The sequence below is a fragment of the Gopherus evgoodei genome, chromosome 11 (assembly GCF_007399415.2).
Source record: "Gopherus evgoodei ecotype Sinaloan lineage chromosome 11, rGopEvg1_v1.p, whole genome shotgun sequence".
NCBI classification, from domain to species: domain Eukaryota; kingdom Metazoa; phylum Chordata; order Testudines; family Testudinidae; genus Gopherus; species Gopherus evgoodei.
This window is the reverse complement of record NC_044332.1, coordinates 69265453-69288773: the sequence shown is the minus strand read 5'-3', so window position 1 is coordinate 69288773 and position 23321 is coordinate 69265453. Positions and strand designations below refer to the sequence as shown.

Genomic DNA, 23321 nt, shown 5'->3' with positions numbered 1-23321 from the left:
AAGCACTATCCCATTGTAAGGGAAATTATTGTTTAAAAACCAACCAGCACTACAGTCACTGCATTAATTACCCAACCCTGCATGTTTCTTTGAACTGAAATTCAACAGGAGCTAGCTATTCTGGGACACACTTCATTTGCCCAATTGTATTTTCATACACACCCAGTGGGTTTTTTGTCTTGTTTTGAATCTGCCTGTAAGGAAAGAATGTTCATTGTGATCTGTATATCAGAAGGAAACCTCCCGTGAATGATCCATATAGTAAGGACTAGAACAAGCATAGGGTGTGTGTGTGCGTGAGTGACAAAGAGGGGACCCGGTAGGAGAATATACTATAGGGCACAATCCTGTATTAACTGGGAGGGGTGGATTAGCTGATTTAAGAGAGATGGAAAGAGTAGGGGAGAAAAAAGTCCCTTGATTATGCAATGATAAAAGCTCCCACGAAACACACACCCACACCTCCTCTCTCTTTCTCCCTTCCTCTTCCCTTTATAATATCCACATCCCAGCTTTCCTGCCTCCCTCAGGAAGTCCTGACGGCCAGAATAACCCAGGCTGGTTGAAATGATCATTAGGAAAACAACAATAGCTGGTGTGATACTAGCTCAGGCGGCTGCCGCTGCTGTAAGGAACTGAACTGTCATCTATGTAAATACAGCTCGGCTGGAGTCACATGTGCAGCAAGGGGCATTGTTGGCAAAGAAGAGAGGAGGAGGAGGCGAGGGGGAAGAGAGCAGAGCAGGTCTGAACAATAGAGAGAGGAGAAGGGGTTGGCAGAGAGCCTGCTGTTGCTGGAGGTGTTTGGGGGCGGGAGGGGACTGCAAACCTCACACGACTGGCAGGCAGTAGGAGCAGCTGCTGCTAAGCCCAGGGAGCAGCAGCCCCAGCAGAGCTCACCAGACACCATGGAAGGGATGATCCCGGTGGTGCACGGCTGGGCTAGCTGCTGAAAGCGCCTCCATCCATCCCTCCCTCTTTCTCTCTCCCTTTGCTTCTCCTCCTCCCGAACTCACTGGATATTAGCAGCAGCCGGGCTCGCCTCTTCTTTCCCCAGCCATGAATCTCGCAGAAGGGGCAGCGGAGGAAGGCGCTGTCCCCGATTCCGAGGTGGATGCTTTTTTCCGAACAGGTAAGGAAGGAATGGGGAAGGGGCGAAGGAGGAGGAGAAGGGGCTGTCATCGCCTGGGCGAGAATGGGTTGCGAGAAGGGGGTGGTTTTGCATTGGCACCATCCTGGGGTGGGAAGCCACAAGGAACTGGCTGACTTGCTTTGTTTGGGGGCGCATGGATAGGGTTGGGGTCCGCTGGGTGAAGAGAACCCCACTGATCTTCTCCTCCTCCTGTTTATATTTTTGTTCGTTGTCCCCTTCCTTTCCGCCCCCACCAAAAAAGACTTTAGTCTCACGGCTAGTGTGAGAGACATTCACAGCCACTAAAGGAGAAGCACCTTCTCTGAGCAAAGATGCTTTTGTGTTGGGGTTGTTTGCACGAGCACTTAACGAATTGACCGAGGATTGGAAACTGTTGGTTGTCAGTTTCAGAAGAGAAACCAGATTTATCCCCCCGCTTCTTGTTCCGTTTCCATTTGTTCCTTGGCTTGCTAGGAAATGATGCTGCTCTTCGCTTGTTACACAGGAATGGGGCGATCTTAGATCACTTTTTAAATGCAAGAGGGGAGGGATTACATCTCCTCCCGGTTCACGTACAGTACAAGATCTTAACATGGCAGGAAATTTATCGTTGCTCTCTCCCTTTCTCCTTTGAGATTGGAAATACACAAAAGCCTCTCCAAGATGTTCGTTGATGGCTTGTGAGAACTACAGACACAAAAAGACATGGCATTGGGTCCCTAAACACGCCTTCAGTTTGGGTTCTAGGTTGGGTCAGGTGATGGAGCCAGAGGCTCCGATTTTAACCATCCTTATGCACATTGTCCATAATGTGTAACACAGCTTCCTGGATCAGTCCTCTGATCAGAATGGAGAATTAGGGGTTAGCAAGCTGAGGGGAAAGGTCAATAAATAATAATCACAGTTAATTATTTTGAAGAGGAGTTTGCTTTTTTCCCTCCCTCAGCCTACTAAATTTGTACTTTCACTTGAAAGCGATAAATATATTATCTGCACAAGTACCCCTTCCATCTCACACAACCCTTGCAATCCTTTAAAAAAGGCTTTGTTAACCCAGTGCTTTCAGTCATGTGTAATGTGGCAGTGGTACTGGGCATTAGGGACACTAGAAGTCAACACAGTTTATTACTGGTGGAAAAACCGGTGAGCATATTTGCTTGGGTATCTCATTCCTCCTGAGATGGACTTTGTTAGCAGGATCCAGAAGGTCAGGATCAAGAACAAATCCAACTGTATTTCAGTGAGTAGTGTGAGAAATAAATGTCCTTCTGTTTTAGAGGACAATACTATAACAAAGCGTAAGATTAAATGTGACTCTGCTTCTTAAAAGAATATTTGGGCCAAATTCTCTAAGAAATGTGTATACACTAGATACCCACATAAAGTATTATTAGTTTGATGGCCCTTATCTTTAAAACATTATTTTATGAGGGATCAAAGCCCCAGGTGAAACAGTTTATAGGATTCCTTCTGATTCAATAGGCTGAACCTTAAAGCATTACATGCTATTTGGTAAATTTTTAATTAAAAATTGCAAAGGATTAAACACTCACTTCAAAAGGGGATTGAACCTGGTAGTCTGGATTTGACACTTATTGCCACAGCTGTTTGTCAAGGCTTTACTTTTCAGCTGCCTTTTTCCTTCTACCTGATGATTAGTTATGCAGAGAGCTTCAGGCTCCAGTTACAACAAAACAATCATGTAATCACCAAAACTTTAAAGAAGTTCATTCCTGCAGATCTGCTACAATTATGGTGGACTGAACTCTGTTCATGTGAAAATGCTTTGATCTAGAGGGTAACTATAATAAGGTCTGACTGTGCATATCTTGTGATCCACAACCCATTAAGCCAGTGGATATTTGCCTCTTGATACCCTGCATGGCTACAAGCAAAGCATTTATAGATTTCTCATACCCCAGTGGTATGAGTGTTCTTGGACTATTGAAGATTTGTGGAATGCACTTTAAAAAAATAGCATTTTTCTTGGTAAAAAAAATGTATATTGCTTCAGAAATCTCCCTCTTAAAAGCTTAAATCATTGCCTAATGGCACTTAATTCTCAACATAAGAAAAGATTACAACATTGAAGTCAAGGGGACTGTTCACATTTGTTGTAATGTTTGTAAAAGAAATCATACTAAATAAGAAAAGAACACTCAAAAAGAATCCCATGATCAAACATTTTCCTATTATGTGTCCTCCTCCAGAAATTCGATGCCTAAGGAATCATGAATATATAATCTTGTTAAGTGTCCTATGAGTTTAATTTAAAGGGTCCCTGCAAGGGTTTTTGGAATTCCCATTTACTCAAGTAAGTAAATAGTTTGAATTCACTGTGTGTCCTCTCATACACAAAACGCAACACTGTTTAAAAAGAAATTGTTTACTAATTCACAGACATGAATAAGCCTCATAGTTATACCAGGCATGTTTTAAAATTAATACAAATATAAAACCATTAAGAACATCCATACTGGATCAAACGAAAGGTCCATCTAGCCCAGTGTCCTGTCTTCTGACAGTGGCCAATGCCAGGTGCCCCAGAGGGACTGTACAGAAGAGGTAATCGTCAAGTGATCCATCCCGTCGCTCATTCCTAGCTTTTGGCTAACAGAGGCTAGGGACACCATCCCTCAATGGCCATTGAGGGACCTGATAAACAGAAATCAAGGCATCTGATGGTGGGTCTGACCTTAGTGAAACTGGTTAATTTTTATTGGAATAACCTACTTTTCTATGGATGCTTGCTTGTCCTATTTGGTTCTCTGCTTTGTGTGCTGATATTGTGACTGCCTAGAGTTGCTGTTGATGTCAGTCTTGATGCTAGAGAAAACAGCTAATGAGATGTATTCAGGGAGAGAGTCTAGATAGAGGACTTGTGAACAAACTGAGAACCTGACTCTTCCAGTCCCCTCTCAGGCAGAATTCCCACAGAAGTCAATGGGAATGTTGCCTGAGACAGGACTGTGAGATCAGACGCTGTATTACCCTTGTCTGACTTTTTGTTGTCTTTTGTTAAGTGGTTAGTGCTGTATAGATATGATTTACTAATACTTATGTAGATTTTATAAAAGATGATTTTTTAGTGTCTTGGTGCATTCATGACAATTAAAACAATACTTTTTTAACATTAGGAATCTCAGTTATGCAAACCCTCCATATACAAGACTACCATTCAAAGATGCTGCCAAAAATTGGCTATAAAAAGGGCACTCACCAAATTGTAGATATCAAAGGAAATAGCAAAAACTCAGAAGGCAGCATTCCCAATGAAAATTCAGGGTCCTGACACTGTTCTCCATCAATATATCTCAGTCAAAAGCTTTAGTAAACAGATGAGCTTTACACTGAGCATTGAAGATCAGTAAACTCAGCTCTCTTAGACCAATAGAGGAAGCATATGCCAGAGATGAAGGCCCTTCACAGACAGATGTTTTAGCAAGAACGCCCAGCAATTCAAGTATAGGGTCTGTTATCAATGACAATGAAGATAACAGATCTGTAAGCTGTAAGTGGAAAACAAAATCAAATTAACCAATCAAAATAGTAAGTGATGGGCCTGATTTTGATCTCATGCTGGTGTGAAACAGGGATAACTTGTTTGAAGTCAATGGACATACACCAGTATAACTGAGATCAGAATTCTGTCAAATATCTCTAAAGAAATGTGTGGCAGAGACTATTCTGATTTTAGTTACCATGCTGTATAAAAAGAGTAATTTCATTTACTTCAGTGAGATAATATTTGTGTAACTGAAATAAGAATTCGTAAATTCACAGACTTTAAAGCCAGAAGGGATCATTATAATAATTTAGCCTGACTTCTTACTTCATACAGGCCATAGAACCAAAAGCAATAATTTCCATGTCACGCCCAGAACTTCTGTTTGAGCTATAGCAATTCTTTGTGAAAGAATCTGGCCCTAAGCATTTATATACTTTTATTAAGTTTTGGAGTTTTGATTTCTATTTGGTGACAAAGCTTGAAATTTTGCATATGTTCTTAAGAAAAAGTCTCAGTGGTTTATTTTGTATCAGCAAGTTAGATATGTACTGCGTTTTCCAGTTTTTATGTTGTGTGGGACTGAATCCGAATGACTTTGTTGCTCAGAGAATGAATAGAGTAACAGAAGTCATGTTGTTAAGCCATGGTTGGAAAGTCAGAACTTTCCCTGGATGCATGAGGACACACAAGAAAAGTTTTATCTTTGTGCCTGTGTTCTAGGAGTTTCTGTTACACTTTAGAAGCTGAGACAACAAAAATTTGCCAAACCTTTAAATATTTATAGAGGTAAACTGATAGAAGAATCCAGAAACCAGTGATTTCTTGAAAGAGCAATCATTAATACTTCCTGTATACAGTGGATAGGGTTTTCTTTTCTAATTTGTTTTGTGTCATCTAAATCTAACATTGTTTCTGATGTGAAGAGGCAGAATCTGTCATTGATTCCTGTGGATGAGTTGAAAATTGATATTGTTCTATCTTTTTTTTAGTGCAATGAATTATTCTCTTTTCCTTTTGCCTTCCACCAGCGTGTTAGACTTTTGCCATTGTTCATTTGTGTTCAAGTGACTGTCAGTTCTGCTACTAAATAATTTTAAAATGATTGGCAGTGGACAGGCTGTTTGATCGATAGATGTGCTTCAAATTATGTCTGCAGAAGAGTGCTCCTTGAGGCTGATGGAATCAAGTGTCTTCTAGTAGGACAGATAAATTGAATCAATCTACTTGTCTCTAGTGGTAAGGTGTACTCATGGTGTCTGACTTCCTCATCTTCCAACTTTATAATTTATAAGGTCTGTTTTGATAATGTACACTAATAAAGGAGGCGGTGATATAGAAAAGACTGTCATGTTTTGTGTTCCATTAGGAAAGGACCCCTGTTGTTTAAAGGGACAGTGACAATGTAGAGATCACACTTCTCTCTGGAGATTTCACCCTATGGTATTACCAGGAATGTGGATTTTCATTTTACACTTTGCTGAATCTATAATTTGAATTATTTTTCATCTATTTCAGAGGGTTACCTGGATTAGATTTTAGTCACTACTCACCTAAGACCAGATAGTCACGTGCTCCCCAACATATGTGCATGGAGGCTCCATGAGCAGATCTCCCCCATTCCATGTGGAAGGGAACCTTCTGTGGCACTGTCTTTTGTCCTCCTCAGGACTTTGTAAACAATGCTCTGTCACTCTGGGGTCTGAAGACAAAAGGACCAGAAGTTGGGTGTAACTATACCAGGGGCTATTAGTGGGGATAGCATCATTTTCCCCCTTCAGCACTGCTGAAAATTCCCAGAAAAGGTATTAGACCCTATGGATTTGTGGAGGGGAAAGTCATGAGGATGTGATCTGGCCCATGTCTTGGATTTAATTTGGTGACTAAAGTGGAGAAAAGTTCTATATCCCGTTAGCAATCCCAGAAGACATTCAGTTCCTCCCCCAATAGACTCCTGCACCAAGGAAAAAAAAGTAAAACAATTATGCAAAACATAATGTGAGTGACATTTTCTGGTTATTTACAATTCATTTTTCTAGATGAGATCATACTATAGTATGGTACAATAACATTTATATTATTTTGTATTAATTTGAATAGCTAGCTCCCAGGATGAGACCTTGTACACATAGCTTCTGCTCAGAGCTAATCCTTTACTGTCAAGTTAACAATCCTTGATTCACAAAACAAGGAGGTGTGGATGTAAAGGAAACATCAATACAGCATGAACATTATTTGCATTAGTAGGTGTTGCTATAGGACCTGATCCAGTGCCTGCTGAAGTCAGTGGGAAAACTGCCATTGCCTTCATTGAGTTTAAATCAAGCTCACAGGGAAGAACAGTATTACTGTGAAAGAGAAACCCCACAGAATAATGCAATGGCCATAGTGCTCATGAGTAAAGGAAACCTCTTTACAGTGGAACGTAGATTGCCAGATTTGTGTCTCGTTGTCTCTCATCCATAGAAGGGGTGAATAGGTGTAACTAAAAGTCAGCTTTTGCCAGGAAAGTACAAGTATCACTGTTTTTCCCATGGCTGTATCAAGGCCTTGACAGAGTGTTGGGGAGTAGAAGATTTTTAAATGTAGGATTGGATTTCAGAGATGTAAAAGAACATGCACCTTCTATGCTAAGGACCCTGTGGGGAATTCTCCCATTGGACAGGTGCTTTGGGTCTCTTTTAGACAGGCAGGGCTGGTATGATGTATTTTGTTGTTTCAGCTGCTGTGACCTTATGGTCCCAAAGAACTTTGATTATGGATATATAGAAGCAGCTTTATTACTCCACTGTGACACATACAATGCAGTACCTACTGGTATTTGGAAATACTTCATAGCTATATCAAAGAAAATACTTATGGAGTGTTAGACCTTATAAACGCAAATAGCTGTGCATTTTATGACTCAAACTTAAAGTAAGTCAAGAACAAGCTGAGATATTTGTGCTCTTATTTGATTTGGAATGGTGTCTTGCTTTTAATATTTTGGTGAATAAACAATTCATTTTTATAGATCTATATGGTGCACATGCCTTGTGTTAAACTATGAGGATTCTACCACTTAGGAAACTTTGCCCTATGAGCCATGTAAGCATAGCTGGGAGGTTTGTAATGCACATGTTGCAAAAGAAACCTGAATATAGGAAAGAAAGAGAAAGCAAATGTAGAAGTAAAATGTGATCATCTTACTAGAGAGCTCTGGAATGCAGGTGGCTATAGAAGAAAAGTCATGGAAGGTTTGAATTAAAAAAAAATTTAGTCAGAGATTCTAGGACAAATTATGATCTCAGTTATCCTGGTGTAAATCTAGAATAACTCAATTTACTTCGATGACCTTATGTTGGATTTTTCACTAATATAAGTGAAATTAGAACTTGACCCAAACGTCATGATGACATCAATCATAAATGCATTTCTTGGTCAAGCCACCTGTGGAATACATGGGTTGCAGTACCAAGTTATGGTCAGTTTTGCACAAGAAAGGAGTCATATTTGATGGGGATATTTGCAGTTTGCATGTCATTTCAGCTGTAATTTAGACCGAAGTTGGTATTTGAACCTATTCCCCCATGCAGCATTACAAGAGAGAGAATTCTATTTACATGACTACCTCATGTGGCTACAGATAATATTAGTTTCTGGTACTATATATTTTTTGCTCCTTATTGTAGTTAAGTATGACAGCAGATTAGTAGAGAACATCAGTAGTTTAAAAGTTATACATATTCAGTGCTGGAGTGTGAAGGAGTACTGGGAAAAAATCATTGCTATTTAAATAGTTCCTGTTTCCTGATCCAGCAGGCTGAAGAGAAGATCGGTGATAGCCACGGATGAACTTTAGAAGATTGGGATCATATTTATAGTTGTTGCTAAATTTAGCCTCAGATAATTTAGGCTTCAAGGCATGAGTAGTGCCATTGTAGTCAATAGAACTATTCCTATGCTTAAAATTAAGTAAGTGCTCAAGAGCCTTGCAGAATCAGGGCTCAAGAATGGAATTCCATTTTTACTTTTAAAAGCAAGGTGTTTGTTTTAATTAATTAATACATAAACTATGTTGTATTTAATTGGGGTGATCTGTCTCCCTCTATCTCTTTTGCCTATTTTTATGCCTTACAGTAGTGTCTGAGCACCACCTAGTTCGTGAAAGAGGCCAGGCAGGTACACAGACCAATTAGGCAATACCCTCTTAAAGGCAACAAATTGCCTTTAAAGCTAAAAATGAAATTCCTTTTTTGCAGCCTTAATTATCTAAGACACCATTTTTGTTTCACTGACGGAACAAAGAACTGTAAGTAGGCAAACTATACTTATTAGTATAAGGTCACATCTTGCTTTTCTCAGAATAATAAGAGGAAATTATCTTCAGTTTAACATCAGTGACTGGTGAACCAGCTGCTCTGGTCATTTGTGTTACTAAAGTGGCCTTGGAGAAAAAAATGAATGGTGTTTGCAGCAGGAATTAAATTAACTCCTTATATAATCTATAATAATAGCTCTATATGTTAACTCAGCTGTGTTTTTCAGGTTTTTGATCACTTCTTTGTAGTAAGTTGTACACATAAGATGATTTGCCTCATTCTTTTAAGAAATCATTGAAGAGAATGCTTTTGAATCAAAGCACTTTTGTCTCTCCTGGAGATTGCAGGAGTTTCTTGTCAAGATACACTCTGTGAACCTTTAGTAAAACAGGAAAGGCAGTGGGCCAGACTCTCTCTCATTCCCATGTAAACCCCATTGTCTAAGAGCAAACTTTGACCCAGTATGTTTATTACTTGAAATTAGTATATGCTTAGTAAAAGGAACTTGATGGAGGTTCTTTACTAATATTGTAGTTTCTGGCATAGTTCCTGATTCCTGGAGTGTTCTCTGGCACCCCTACTGTTTAAATCACAACTGGCAGCCTATATTCTGAGCAGCAACATCAGTTGGAAACAATGATGTCTGATTCTTGTTTGTCAGCTGGGACAATGGGCCTGCTGATGGGTTGTGGTAGAGAGGAGTGTGTTCCTTTTGTATGGCAGTACAGGCATGGCAGATGGCTAATTGGACATGATAAACCACTGGGGCAATGGGGGAAAAAAAAGGAGATCTGCAGGGATTATCAACTCATGATCAACTATCAAATATTAAAGAAAGGAAAAAAGTTTTCTATCAAAGCAGTTGTTTAACTTTTTGATGCTTGATTGTATGTCAGCCAGAAAAAGGGTAGAGGGACATTCTAACTGAATTCCTCACTCCAGCTAATGTAAAGCATATTTCATTAGCTGAGAGCAAACCATATTACTGTATGGAAAGGTAGGAAAACATATAGTCCCTAAAGATGCTGGCATGTCACTTAGTAAAATTAGCGGAGTATATTTTTCACTAGTCTTGTAAGAGAACATCAAACTCTTGTACCAAACAGGATCCAAGCTGGAAACAGAGTATTGTTGCAGTACTATTTAAATAGGAGAAGAAACATAAATTGTGCCAAAGTTTGGCTTTATGTGTCTAAGGACATCAGTGATACAGTCACTGAAAAGTTAGAGTTGATTTGTGAGTAATTAATTTATTTCTTTAAAATTGTTTTTGTTGGGTTTTAACTGTTTGAAAAACAAATAATGTGGGGTCAACTCCTGAGGACACTGGTCTTTATTCCAGCAACTGAATTAAAACAATTCAGTAAAAATGGAATGACGAGCTCAAGATCTGAATCATTGCTATTTATTTTTAATAGTAAGCATGCCTTAATTATTAGACCTACAGAACTTAATTGGTGGAATTCTTGGCTCTGGGCAAGAAGATTGTATGTTCAAGTCCTATGCCAGAAGATGCAGTTGATATTTTATTGACAGTATATGGTGGCACTAGTCAGAAATGCTATCCTTTGGATAAAATGTTAAATTATTCCTTTATGCCCATCCATATCAGCCATTCAGGTGAACGATGAATAGCTCATGGCATTTTCAGAGTAGGAGATAACTCTGGTGTTCTGGCTCATCTTTCTTCTCTCCATAAAACATGGTTTAATACCTGACGCTTTAAGTGAGCAATTGCTGAATATACAATGGCTGCTGCTACATTTGTCTACTCAGCTGTTACCCTGTCACTGTCTCAATTTGCTGTTTTTTAAAATGTTATTGGGTGCTTGGGTACCTGATTATGAAAGGAACTAAAACAACAGATTTCTGGCATTTAATAAATACATTTACATTATAGTAAAAATGTATCCACCATAAATGAAAAATAAGAAATATGTAATACTCTACTAAACAATGGACATGATCTGCCCTCTATGGAAATATCTAGTCTGCTGTAGAGCAGTGTTCCCCATCCACTGTTTACTGTTGACTTTCCCCACTCCACCTTAATGAAAATTCTTGCTGAAAAATTTCAACTAGTTTCTGCTGGTTCCAGTTGGCCAGTTAGATTTTGGGACTATTAGTCTATTGTTTCCTGGGACTATGGGTGCATAAGAAACCAACGGAGACCAGCGGAAGGATTCTAATGGATTCAGTGGAATTTCCATGAAGGTACCCTCTTACTTGCCATGCTGCATTGTCATTTTTTATTATCTCTGTGATCTAATTTTGATTGTGAACTCCTTCAATAAGGGAACTTGTCTCTTTATTTGCCTTTATACCACCATGCATGGCTCCGAAAGGGATTTGAAGAAGAACGTGGTGACCTTATGAACTAGTTTGGCGAGATTGTCCCAAGTGGAAGAAAGTACAAAGACAGCTGTGGGAGAATTGGATAAATAGATGATGGAGACTAACATTAATAACTGAGTGGAGAGAATGCGGAAGGTCAAATAAAGATGAGTAGATAAAATAGAGGTGGACAGAATTGTCTAAGGCCTTGAAATTTAAGGAGAAGAAGCTTGAATTTAATATGCTAGAAAAGGGAGATCCAGTGGATAGATTCAAAGAAGGGGAGTTCCATGGTCAGAGCAATGGGCAAAGAAGAGGGTCTTAAGCACCTATATCTTGGGAATGGACATGTGAGTGTTAGGAAGGCCACACAGGAGGAAGACATAGTAGTAAAGAAGTGAGAGGATATGGGGCTTGAGAGTTTTAGTTGTTGGATGGAAGGAAAAGGTTAGATTTTAGAAATAAGATAGAGGAAAATGTTGCTGGATTTGGACACTGCCTTGATATGTGTAGTGAAAGAGAGGAGATACCTTATACACATACAGTGGTCAATGTTATAAAATCAAAAGCATAAGTTACCCCAAAGTGGTACTGCAGGCACAGCAAGTTCTTCCTCTTAAGTGTAGTTATAGAAGTGTAGGGAGGTAATGTGATGTCTCTGACAGATCATGTGCCACCTGAGGCACATTGCATATATGCTAAGAAGAAGATATCCCAGTGTGATAACTGTTGGCATTGTAATGGGACTGCAATACACATCCATTCATAGATACAATACATGTACGATTTACATTATCGTGTATATTATAAACCAACTAAAGAGTCTTCTTTTTATTTCAAACATGGCCACTCTTGCGTCGATGCTGCAGGGATCAGGTGCTTAATGATGAACCAAAGGTACTAGAGAGAGCCAAATCCTTGTGCATTCTGATTCATACTTATTGCCTTCTGTTCACAGAAATATGTTATAAAGAGCTAGTCTCTTTGGAACTGACTGCCACTGTCTTCAAAGCAATTTAAACTGTCTGCTTCAGCACAGAAAAGCAGACCCGAGAGTTCAGGGGATGATGCTAATAGAATCAGTCTGAAGCATCCAGATAAATTCAGTCTGAAGGAGCAAGTCAAGCCTAATGGCTGAAAGGTAATGAACTTGTGAGCTTCAAGGGCCTGGATCTACTGTGTGCAAATCTCCAGCTAACAGCTTGCTCCAGTTCAACTCAGTTCTATTCAAAACTTAGCCAGATTGTTAAATAGCTCAGCCACCTATTATAGGATCCTATTGGTCTGGAATCTACACACTTCCCTAGGTTGTTTATGAATTTCATAATGAGACAGTCTGCTAAGGAAATCTTTGTGTGTGCATTTTGTTTTGTGGGATGCTGATACATTTTGGCCTCTTAAGAAGACTCTGACACTAAAACCAGATATAGAGAAAAACAGGATGGTTGTATCATTTACATTAATTAAAACTGAGTTTTGTCTTTATAATGTTTTGTAGAAATGGTTCTTCTAACATCTAAACCCTTACCACAGGAAAGGGTCAAAACCCCATTTGTCTATACCATTTGTCAGTATAATTCTATACTGAATTATGCAGTAGGGCATAACCAGAAGCTCTGAACTAGTTGCTGTGATTGGAATTGATTTCATCTCTTGGTACAGCTGCAGTTCCACCACAGTGCTTTGCATGGGAGACATACAGTGGTGTTGGTCATGTGCAGTGATCCAAAGACAATAGATAGTAGCAGATCCTTACTCTGAGTAGCAGTTAAATGATAACTTTCTATAGCATGCATCTTGAGATTTAGTCAACTAGAGAGTGGATATGTGCAGAATAAACAATAATTGTTTTGTCTGATTCAGCATTCCTCAGCTCTCCTTGGTGTTGAGTGGTAATAAAGATGATAATACTTTGTATTTATATTGCATCCAAGGATCACAAAGCATCAGAATCCCTATCTGTAAAATAGGGATCGTAATACTGATCTCTCTTTGTAAAGCACTTGGAGATCTATTATAGCTAGTTTATTATTATTTTATTTACTTATGAATACTAAATGAAATAGAGAAGTACCATACATATCTATAAGGTGGAGATAAGTAAGGCACAGTTATGATTTGTGATTTGCCTAAGTTTGCACACTTGCTTTATTAAAAAATACCTGGTTAGCTAAACCCATTTTTATAAATACTAACACAGTTTTAACATCCTTTGTCTGGGCAACATGGACCAAGGGAAAGCATGCCAATCCCTTTTTGCAAAACTATTTTCAAACTTCAGAGCCTAAAGTGCAGCATCTAAATCCATTTTTAGGATCGGAAATCAAAGGGAGCTGGGAGCACTTAGTCCTTCTGAAAACCAAGCCACTTTTATGCAGGTGACCTACTTCAGGCACACAAGCTTGCAAATTTTGGCCTTAATCCTGGAAATGGGATTAACACACCTTTCTCTTGTCCAGACTAACCAGTCAAAGTATCTTAAAACTGTGTTAGGCTGATGAAGCTGTTTTTAAATATATATGGGCCAGGTCCACAGTTGGTGTAAAAAGTGGCCTTATGCTAATGAAGTCAGTGGAACTATTCCAATTTATACAGACTGAAGATCTGGTTCATGTTCAGCTAACATGCTTTTTGTGTGGTATAGATGGGGCCTAAATGAATCAATGGCAGAGTAGAAATATCTCTAATTTATGTATCTAGACATTTATACTGTGCTTATCGTCATAGAAGCTCTGGGCCTCAGATGAGTGCCTAAATCCCTTTTAAAACTAGATTTAGGCTCCTCAGTCAGTTAGGCATTGCAACGCTGAGTGCTGCAACGCCTAAATATTTTAAAAAATCTGGATCTGAGTGCTTAGAAGCCAGGAGTTTAGACTCCCAGTCCTCTGCACTCACTACTAGTCATAGTCCTGTGTTACCTTTTCATAGTGAGCATGCTATAAACGTTGCATCTATTCTGAAACACTAAATGTAGGAGAAATTTAATTACATGCTATTAAAAAGTTCCACCTACATAAGAGCTTTGCTTTCTAGCCCAAGTTTGGTACTTTATTTCATATTTTACATAGATCTCTTCCTGAAGGGAATGTTGTCAGAACCCATTTACAGCCCTGTTTCTGCTTTTTGCCTTTTACACTTGCCAGTACCTTTTTGCCTGAGTTCTCTCCATTCGGCCATCAAACTTTACCATGAATGTTTCACACAAACGTTGAGTCTGTTAGTAACAAGAACATTAAATTTCTGGTCAATTACTTGCAATCAGGTTTAACAGAACTTTAAACTTGTATATTGCTTCCTTTCCTTAGTCCAGGGGTGGCAACCTTTGAGAAGTGGTGTGCCAAGTCTTCAGCCCATGCATCCGACGAAGTGAGTATTCGCCCACGAAAGCTCATGCTCCAAAATGTCTGTGAGTCTATAAGGTGCCACAGGACTCTTTGCTGCTTTTACATTTATTTACTGTAATTTGAGGTTTCGGGTGCCAGTAATAGATTTTACATTTACAGGAGCTGGCAGAAGGAACCTCTGACTGGCAGCGGGCTGAGCAGAGCCGGCAGCTGGAACCCCAGACCAGCAGTGGGGGCGGCAGATGGAACCCCAGACTGGCAGCGGGCTGAGCCGCTCAGCCCACTGCCAGTCTGGGGTTCCATCCGCTGTCCCCTGCCAGCTGGGGTCCTGGCCACCGGCCCAGCTCAGCCCGCTGCCGACCTGGGGTTTTGTCCATCTAGGCCAGCAGTGGGCTGAGCTGCTCAGCCTTCTGTGGCTCTGGGGTGCTGTTCGCTGGCCCCTGCCACCCAGGGTCCCAGCCACTGGCCCCGCTCAGCCTGCTGCTGGCCTGGGTGTCTCTTCATCCAGGCAGGCAGCAGGCTGAGCGGGGCCAGTGGCTGGGACCTTGGCTGGCAGCGGAGTGCCACTAAAAATCAATTTGCGTGCTGCCTTTGGCACCCGTGCCGCAGGTTGCTGACCCCTGCCTTAGTCTAACCTTTCCTCGTCCTTTATTCTCCTGATATAATTGTAAAAACTGTGCATCTCTGTTCCTGATGGAATGACTCAGTTATTTTTCAAGGATACCCCTTGTGTGAGTATGTTTTAATGTGTGGGTCCTGAGAGCAGTTCAAGCAATTCTATTTCTCTGCTTTATTTACCAGCAACACTCCACAGGTAAAGTACAAATAATAGATTTATTTATACCCATATTTAAACACTATATCAGAAGAACAGACAGCCTGCATATAAGAAACATAGAGCCCTGGAAAAAACACAGGAGGGGACAGCGGTCTAAACAAATTCACTTGGATTCACTTAGCAGAGCTTCTGTTTCATACTCTTTTCAGTCAGAGGAGTCTTGGAGACTATAGTAGAGGCAGCAGGTATGGATCCACTAACCTATGGACCTTGAGAGCTTTGCCCCAATTGTGTGAAGCCTTTGTTGCCTCCATGTTGCTCCACAGCTCCTCTGCCTAACCCTGCTGCTCCCTCTCCCTAGCAACCTGGTTTTCATGGGTTGCTTTCTCCCCAACTGCATAGTTGCAGCCATGGAGGCGACTCTGTGGGATTTAATGATGTTTGGAGCAGAATGAATTTCCAGTCCCATATATACATAAGTACCTGCGAGGTTTGGAGGGGAGCATACTTTAGGGGCATAGCTGCTCCCTGGCTCCATTCTCTGCTGTCCCTAAATATGCCTGGGGCCTGTCCCTGCAGAACTCAGCCGAGTGGCTTCTGCAGGGTTCCAGCATGCCTTGCAGGTCCCTCTCTCTTTGCCCTCAGTGCACCCAAACCGGCTCTCATTCGTGCACTATTGAGATCACAGAAAACAACATCAAACAAACAAAACATGGAACTTTTATCTACACTAAGCTAAAAACCCTGAGACTGATAGGTCTTATGAGACGGTACAGAATGCAGTCTAGCTGTACTTAAATAGGAGGCATGATCGTGTGGGGGTGTAGTTAACAAAGAAGACTAAGCTCCTCCTTTATCTAATATTCAGGTATGTTAAAATCTGGGGCTAAAGACTTCCAAAAGTATCTCCCATGATCTGTCCTTTTTGGTCTTACATATATATGTGTGTGTTTCTGAGATGATGGCCATATCAGGAACTGAATAAAGCTTCCCAAGACATTATTTTCCCTCTTAGTTAGAGAAACATGTGTGGATATATTCTGAACAGTAGATCAGTCAGCAGCCTGAATCAGTTAAGTTTCAGAGGAAGCCAATTGTAGCAATTATTTTTAGAAAATTATTTTCAGGAATTAGATTTTACGACCTGATTTGAACTGGACTTGGGCACATGCTGGACTTTGTGAGGCAGCCTGAGTCCACAGGAATGCCATTTTTCATCATTACAATTCCAGATGCTTTGTGGAAACATACAACTTCAAGACTCAGTCTTCACCTGGAACTGCATGAAAAACATTCCAACCACATATCAGACAGTGCCAAATTATTTCCCCCAGTGCCATCAAAGATCTTGCTCATCCTGTGCACTAGTTATGTTGAGCTACGTAGGTTTGGCTGAAAAAGTAAAAATGTGTTTATAAGATCCCACAAGGGCCTCTTGGCTATCCCATTTTCCCCCAGGAAACAAAACTCTGGAATCTCTGTTAGCTTGTTTTTAAGAAATGTTCTTCAGTGACTTATGCTGGTATTTTAACATTTTTAATTTGGCTTTCTACAAAAATGTCTTAAAACTCCACCATGAACAAAGGGGCCTGTCATTATTTAAAAGCAGAATAAACTATACAGAACAAGGGTGGCTCATGAGCCATGTGTGGCTCTTTTACTGTTAAAGTGTGGCTTGCAAGCCCCTGATGTCATTACCGTTCTCTGCCTACCAGACTGAGTTGGGGAGCTCAGGAGCTCTGCCTTGCAATGGGGTGATGTCCAGTGAGGAGGGGCATCTTGGGGCTTCAGCCATGTGGGATACACCTGCTGGGACTTGGGGCTTCAGCAGGAGGGTGTGCCCAGCTCTCAAACTTCTGAAGACTGTCATATGCAGCTCGGAGGGCCAGTAAGTTTGGCCACCCTGGTATAGAGTATGAGATGATTAGTCACTAAAGATCTTGAAACATCAACACTGAAACCCCGATCCTTCTCTCCCAGATGTCATAATTGTTGGTATTGTAAATGTGGGTTGAAAGAGCCACTCTACTGCAAGATCCTGATCCTGAAAGGTGCTGAGTGCTCCCAGTGTCAGCACTGTAAGTCTATTGGGGATAAGAATGTTAAAGGTCCTGATCCAGCTCCCATTGCAGTGAACTGGGCATATTTCAGTTGACTTCAGATTGCTTTGGATTAGGCTCTGAGCACCTTTAATGAGCTGTGCAGCATGTTGAGAGATTGGACCATAAAACTTTGTATTTTCTCTATCAGAACTGTCTCAGAAATGTTCCTATTGAGCTGAAGTTACTCAAGTTTAGTTTCAGCCCAAAGATGATTGGAAAATTGTAACAAAATTGGATAAGATGCTTTGATTTATGCAACCATGAGAAAGATATTTGCTTGTTCCAATAAAATTAAAAGGCATTTTTGCAGTTAGATATGTAAAAAAATAGATTAATGCTTAAGTTTAAGACTTGGCATGAATGCAGTCATCAGTGCTGTGATCCTATCAGAACACTGAACCTAAACATGCTTGGTCTTGGTCTTTATTTGGATGGAGGATCTCCAAAGACATCTTGGTTCTTTTGGAAATAATGCTAGTGATCCCGTAGGTGTCAGATTTTCCTTTGAGTAAATAGTGAACTGAAGTGCTGGCTTAAGGGATGCTGTTACTGTAAGTGCAGCCCTTTGAAGGACAGCTAAAAGTGATGTCCTAACTCCTGGGTGTAACTAGGTCCCTCGGCATTTTTGGAGCCCCAGTGTGCTGGCTAGAATCCAATTTAGGTAACCAAATTCTACAGCCTAAATTCCCTCTGTGGATTTAATTCTTCTGTTTCTATCCTAAACTGCAGTGTAATATTGTTTTGCATGGTTAAGCAGCTGCTAAATTCCCCCCACCCCCAGGGGCAGTATTTCAGTGTTGAGTGAATTGATTCCTATTCTATAACTAACTGGCTTCAGTCTTGAAAGCACACAAGCTTTCACTGGAAATAATGTGGAAGTGCATTGTCCCAATGTCTAGAGCTTGAGGGAGTGCAGGATGAGCACAGCTGCTACACCAACCTTTTATCAGGTGCAGGATCTGCTCAATTCTGTGCCCAGTTATCCAGGACCAAATTAGAGCTGAGTAAATAAAAAAAAAATTTGTCTACATCTTTTTTGGAGAAAAAGGCAGATTCAGTGACACTGAAACGTTTCTCAAGTTTATGTTGGATTCCCTGAATTGTTTCGGCAAAGAAAACCCTAGAAACTAACTATCTATCTAACTAACTAACCAACTAACCTAAATGTTTCCTTTTGACATTTTCAAAATGTTTTAAATTTGAAACCACATTCCATTTCATATTTTCCTTTAACTGTATTAAACAATCACAAACATTTTTAAATGGTTGAAATTGAAATGAGATATTGCAATTTTGTTGAAACAAAATGTACTGGCCAACTCAAATGAAATTTTTTAAAACCTTTTCTGATTTGCTGAAAATTAAAAAAAAATATTTTTTGGAATTGCCAGCAAACAAAAAAAACCCTTATTCTTGGCACAATAGATCTGATCTCTTCCTAGCCACTCAGGAGAGGCTGATACCAATAGTGGTGCTAGTTCTTTAAGTCCTTGCAATCCTAGCATAGAATCATAGAAGATTAGGGTTCAAAGAGACTCAGGAGGTCATCTAGTCCAACCCCCTGCTCAAAGCAGGACCACCCCCAACTAAATCATCCCAGCCAGGGCTTTCTCAAGCTGGGCCTTAAAAACCTTTAAGGATGCAGATTCCACTACCTCCCTAGGCAACCCATTCCAGTTCTTCACCACTCTCCCAGTGAAATATTTTCTTCTAATATCCAACCTAGACCTCCCCCACTGCAATTTGAGACCATTGTTCCTTGTTCTGTCATCTGTCACCACTGAGAACAGCCCAGGAGCACCGCCAGCTTTTTTGCTGCCTTAGGCGGTGGAAGGTCCCACCCCTGAAATGCTGCCCCTGACAGAGATGGTGGAAGGTCCTGCCCATGAAATGCTGCCCTTGACAGAGGTGGCGGAAGGTCCGGCCACCGCAGTTGCTGCCCCCCGAATGTTAGCGCCCTAGGCAACTGCCTCGGTCTCCTAATGGGTTGCACTGGCTCTGGAACAGCCTAGCTCCATCCTTTTTGGAACACCCCTTCAGGTAGTTGAAGGCTGCGATCAAATCCCCCCTCACTCTTTTCTTCTGCAGACTAAATAAGCCCTGTTTCCTCGGCCTCTCCTTATAAGTCATATGCCTCAGCCTCCTACTCATTTTTTTTGCCTTCTGCTGGACTCTCTCCAATTTGTCCACATCCTTTCTGTAGTGGGGGACCAAAACTGGATGCAATACTCCACATGTGGCCACACCAGTGCCGAATAGAGGGGAATAATCACTTCCCTCAATCCACTGGCAGTGATCCTACTAATGCAGCCCAATATGCCATTAGCATTCTTGGCAACAAGGGCACACCGTTGACTCATATCCAGCTTCCCATCCACAGTAATACCCTGGTCCTTTTCTGCAGAATTGCCGCTTAGCCAGTCAGTCCCCAGCCTGTAGCAGGGCATGGGATTCTTCCATCCTAAGTGCAGGACTCTGCACTTGTCCTTGCTGAACCTCATCAGATTTCTTTTGGTCCAATCCTCTAATTCGTCTAGGTCACTCTGGACACTATCCCTACCCTCCAGGATATCTACCTCTCCCCCCAGCTTAGTGTCATCCACGAACTTGCTGAGGGTGCAATTCATCCCATCACCCAGATCATTAACGAAATGTTGAATAGGACCGACCCCTGTGGCACTCCTCTTGATACCGGCTGCCAACTAGATATTGAGCAATTGATCACCACACGTTGATCACCGATGATCTAGCCAGTTTTCTATTCACCTTATAGTCCATTCATCCAATCCAAGAATACTGTGGGAGACCGTATCAAAAGCTTTGCTAAAGTCAAGGTATATCATGTCCACCGCTTTCCCCATATCCACAGAGCCTGTTATCTCATCATAGAAGGCAATCATGTTGGTCAGGCATGACTTGCCCTTGGTGAATCCATGTTGACTGTTCCTGATCACCTTCCTCTCTTCCAAGTGCTTCAAAATGGATTCCTTGAGGACCTGCTCCATGATTTTTCCGGGGGCTGAGGTGAGGCTGATTGGTCTGTAGTTCCCCGGATTCTCCTTCATCCCTTTTTTAAAGATGGGCACTATATTTGCCTTTTTCCAGTTGTCCAAGGTCTCCCCGATTGCCACAAGTTTTCAAAGATAATGTTCAATGGCTCTGCAATCACATCAGCCAACTCCCTCAGCACCCTTGGATGCATTAGATCCAGCCCCATAGCCTTGTGCATGTCCAGCGTTTCTATATAGGGCTGCCCTGTAACTGCTCAACCAGTAGGTGGGACATAACAAGCTAGTCTTCCTGCTGTGTCATTTCTCCTCTATATGTTTTTCTCTGATGCTCCTAATGAGGAGCCAATGTGGGGTAATGAATTAAGTGTAAGACTAGACAGCAGGCACTCATGAGTTTCAGTCCCATCTTTGCCACTGACCTAGTGTGTGACTTTGAGCAAGTCACCTAATATCTCTGTGCCTCATTCAGCCAAACTGCTGTAACACTATGATTCTGACCTACCTCACAGAAGGATGATTCAGTTGATAACATTTGTAAATGCTTATTGTTGTTCCAACAAAATGGGACCCCTATTTCTGCATGCTCTTCTACAGTCAACATTTTTAGTTCCTAAAATACTCCCCACAAGTGTTTGCACCAATAGCAGCATTGCTGCAAAGGAGGTACCTCAGCAGCAAATGCAAAAGATCAAGCGGTGTGTCAGAGAGGGACCCATATTGCACACAATTGAGCAGAAACAAACACACCTTTTTGGATTGTGGGGGATGGGGTGGGGGAGACCAGCTGTGCAGAAGGAGCCCCTGCAAGAAAATAGCATCCTGCAGGTGAATGATTGGTGGCCTACTTAGCCTTTGCCTACAGCTTCCCCTAGTCTACCCTTTAGCTATAATATCAGCCTAGACTTAAGGTCTCCCCTGGTTGTAATAATCAAGCCATTGAGATGAAGGAGGATTTTTGCAGTAAGAAATCAAAGAAAGGAGATCATTTATCTGAAAAGCAAAGCCCTAGCTGATGTTCCATGTTTTCTTGTTATTGTTACATTAGGAGTGCTCTTCATCATCACCCACCTTTTCCTGCTGCTGGATCCTGCAGCGAAACCATAATTCTGCATTTGCAGCAGGAACAAAAAGGAGAAGATAGGCTCTGAATAATGGCATTATTAAGTACTCAGCTGCTTCAAAGTTCGTTACAAACAGCAAACTAATTTTCACACTATAAAAGAGGCAGTGTGGTCTAATGGATAGTGCACGGGTCTAGGGGGTCTGGGTTCTATTTCCCCTGCCTCTGCTGGAGGACCTTGGGCAAGTAATTTCATGCCTCATTTCCAAGCATTATAAGGTGGCTAAGGAACTCGCTAAAAGGGAGAAAGCAATAGGTTGTGCTAAAAGGTGAATTATTGACCTGGATGGAGGTTATTAGTGCAGTTTCTTTAGGAGCAGTCTTGGGACAAATCATATTGAATATTTTTATTAATGACCTTGGCACAAAAACTAGAAGTAAACTAAGTTTGCTGATGATACAAAAGGGGGATGCATCCAGGGCCGGCTCTAGGTTTTTTGCCATGCTAAGCAAAAAAAATTTTGGCTGCCCTCCACCCCAGCCCTGGGCTCCCCCCCCCCCCGCTGCCCCAGCCCTGGGCTCCCCCCCCCACTCACCTGCTGCCCTAGCCCTGGGCTCCTCCCCCTCCACACACACACCCTGCTGCCTCAGTGCTGGGCTCCCTCCTTTCTCTCCTCACCAGTGCCCTCCCCCCACCCACACTGCCCTGCTGCCCCAGCCCTGGGCTCTCCCCCCAACCTGCACCCTCCTGCTGTCCCAGCCCTGGGGCACTAGTAACTCGCTCCCAGAGCGGGTCATTCAGCAGGAATTTTGCATGTGCAAAAAACACAGACAGGATTGGTTCCCATATGGTTTCAGAACTGCAGTAAAGTGGAACAATTTTCAGCTTGCGTGATTGGAGGATATCTGGATGCATATTATAAGACTGTCCTACATAAATGAGGAAAAGTTGAGATGCCTTTATTATTTTTTTGTTCCACTCTTTGTTTCTATGGGGAATTTGCCAATGCAATATTACTGTCTTCCTTTTAAACAAATAAAACTTTAAAAAAAAAAGGGGGGAGGGCAATAGCTGTTGAAAATAGCAATTCCAGTCCTAAAAACCACTGGGAAGCATTTCTTGCTTCTTTATTTCTTATCCTACTTTTTCTACAGCAAGTTACAGTGGATCAGTTTATTTGATTTGGGAGAAATGAAGTAATAGCTGCCCAAATTGAGCTTGAGCACTCCTCAATTTTGAGAGTGTTCAAATCTGAAAGGCAGGTGCTAGATTCTCTTTCTGAATATTAGCTAAATCTGGAAAGGAAAAGTAAATTTCTGCTTCCATGGCTCAGACATGGAAATCCCCCTATGTGCCTGGTACTGTATCTAAAGCTGCCGAAGTCCCCTAGCAGAGCCTCCCCTCCCTTACTTTTCATTTTTTAAATTCTAGTGGGATCTACGTACCTCCCTTGCTAGGCTTCAGATAGAGAGGTGCACTGTCCATTTAGTCCACTCAATTCCTTCTTTGTGGGCTGCAAGGTGAGGTTACACCAGTATCCCTAATGCAGTCTGGGGAAGTCTTCTGAAGGGGACATCTAGGGCAAAGTCTTCTACTCCTTAGGCACACTTCTTCCCCATTCACAGTGCCACCCTTCTGACTCACAGCATGGCTCAGCAACCTCATTCCCTACCCCTCCCTTTCCTGTTGATAGCAGCCAAGGAATTGCTGGGAAATGTAGTTCTTTCACTGCTCCAGGGCTGGCTGTATAGGC

General features: G+C 41.5%; 2 protein-coding genes across 7 annotated transcripts in view; one reads left to right on the top strand and one right to left on the bottom strand.

Moving 5' to 3' along the window:
• The window catches only part of LOC115659651 (ropporin-1), a 62013-nt gene extending 60937 nt beyond the window's left edge, over positions 1-1076 (bottom strand). Inside the window, exon 1 of the mRNA XM_030580119.1 lies at positions 1017-1076. The gene's annotated coding sequence lies outside the window, so the exon portion shown is untranslated. The remainder of the gene's footprint in view (positions 1-1016) is intronic.
• The window catches only part of KALRN (kalirin RhoGEF kinase), a 798047-nt gene continuing 775399 nt past the window's right edge, over positions 674-23321 (top strand). For all 6 annotated transcript variants that reach the window (XM_030580108.1, XM_030580107.1, XM_030580109.1 and 3 more), the window contains exon 1: positions 674-1132. In XM_030580108.1, coding sequence (XP_030435968.1) covers positions 1060-1132 — 73 coding nt within the window. In that variant the 5' untranslated portion in view covers positions 674-1059. The remainder of the gene's footprint in view (positions 1133-23321) is intronic.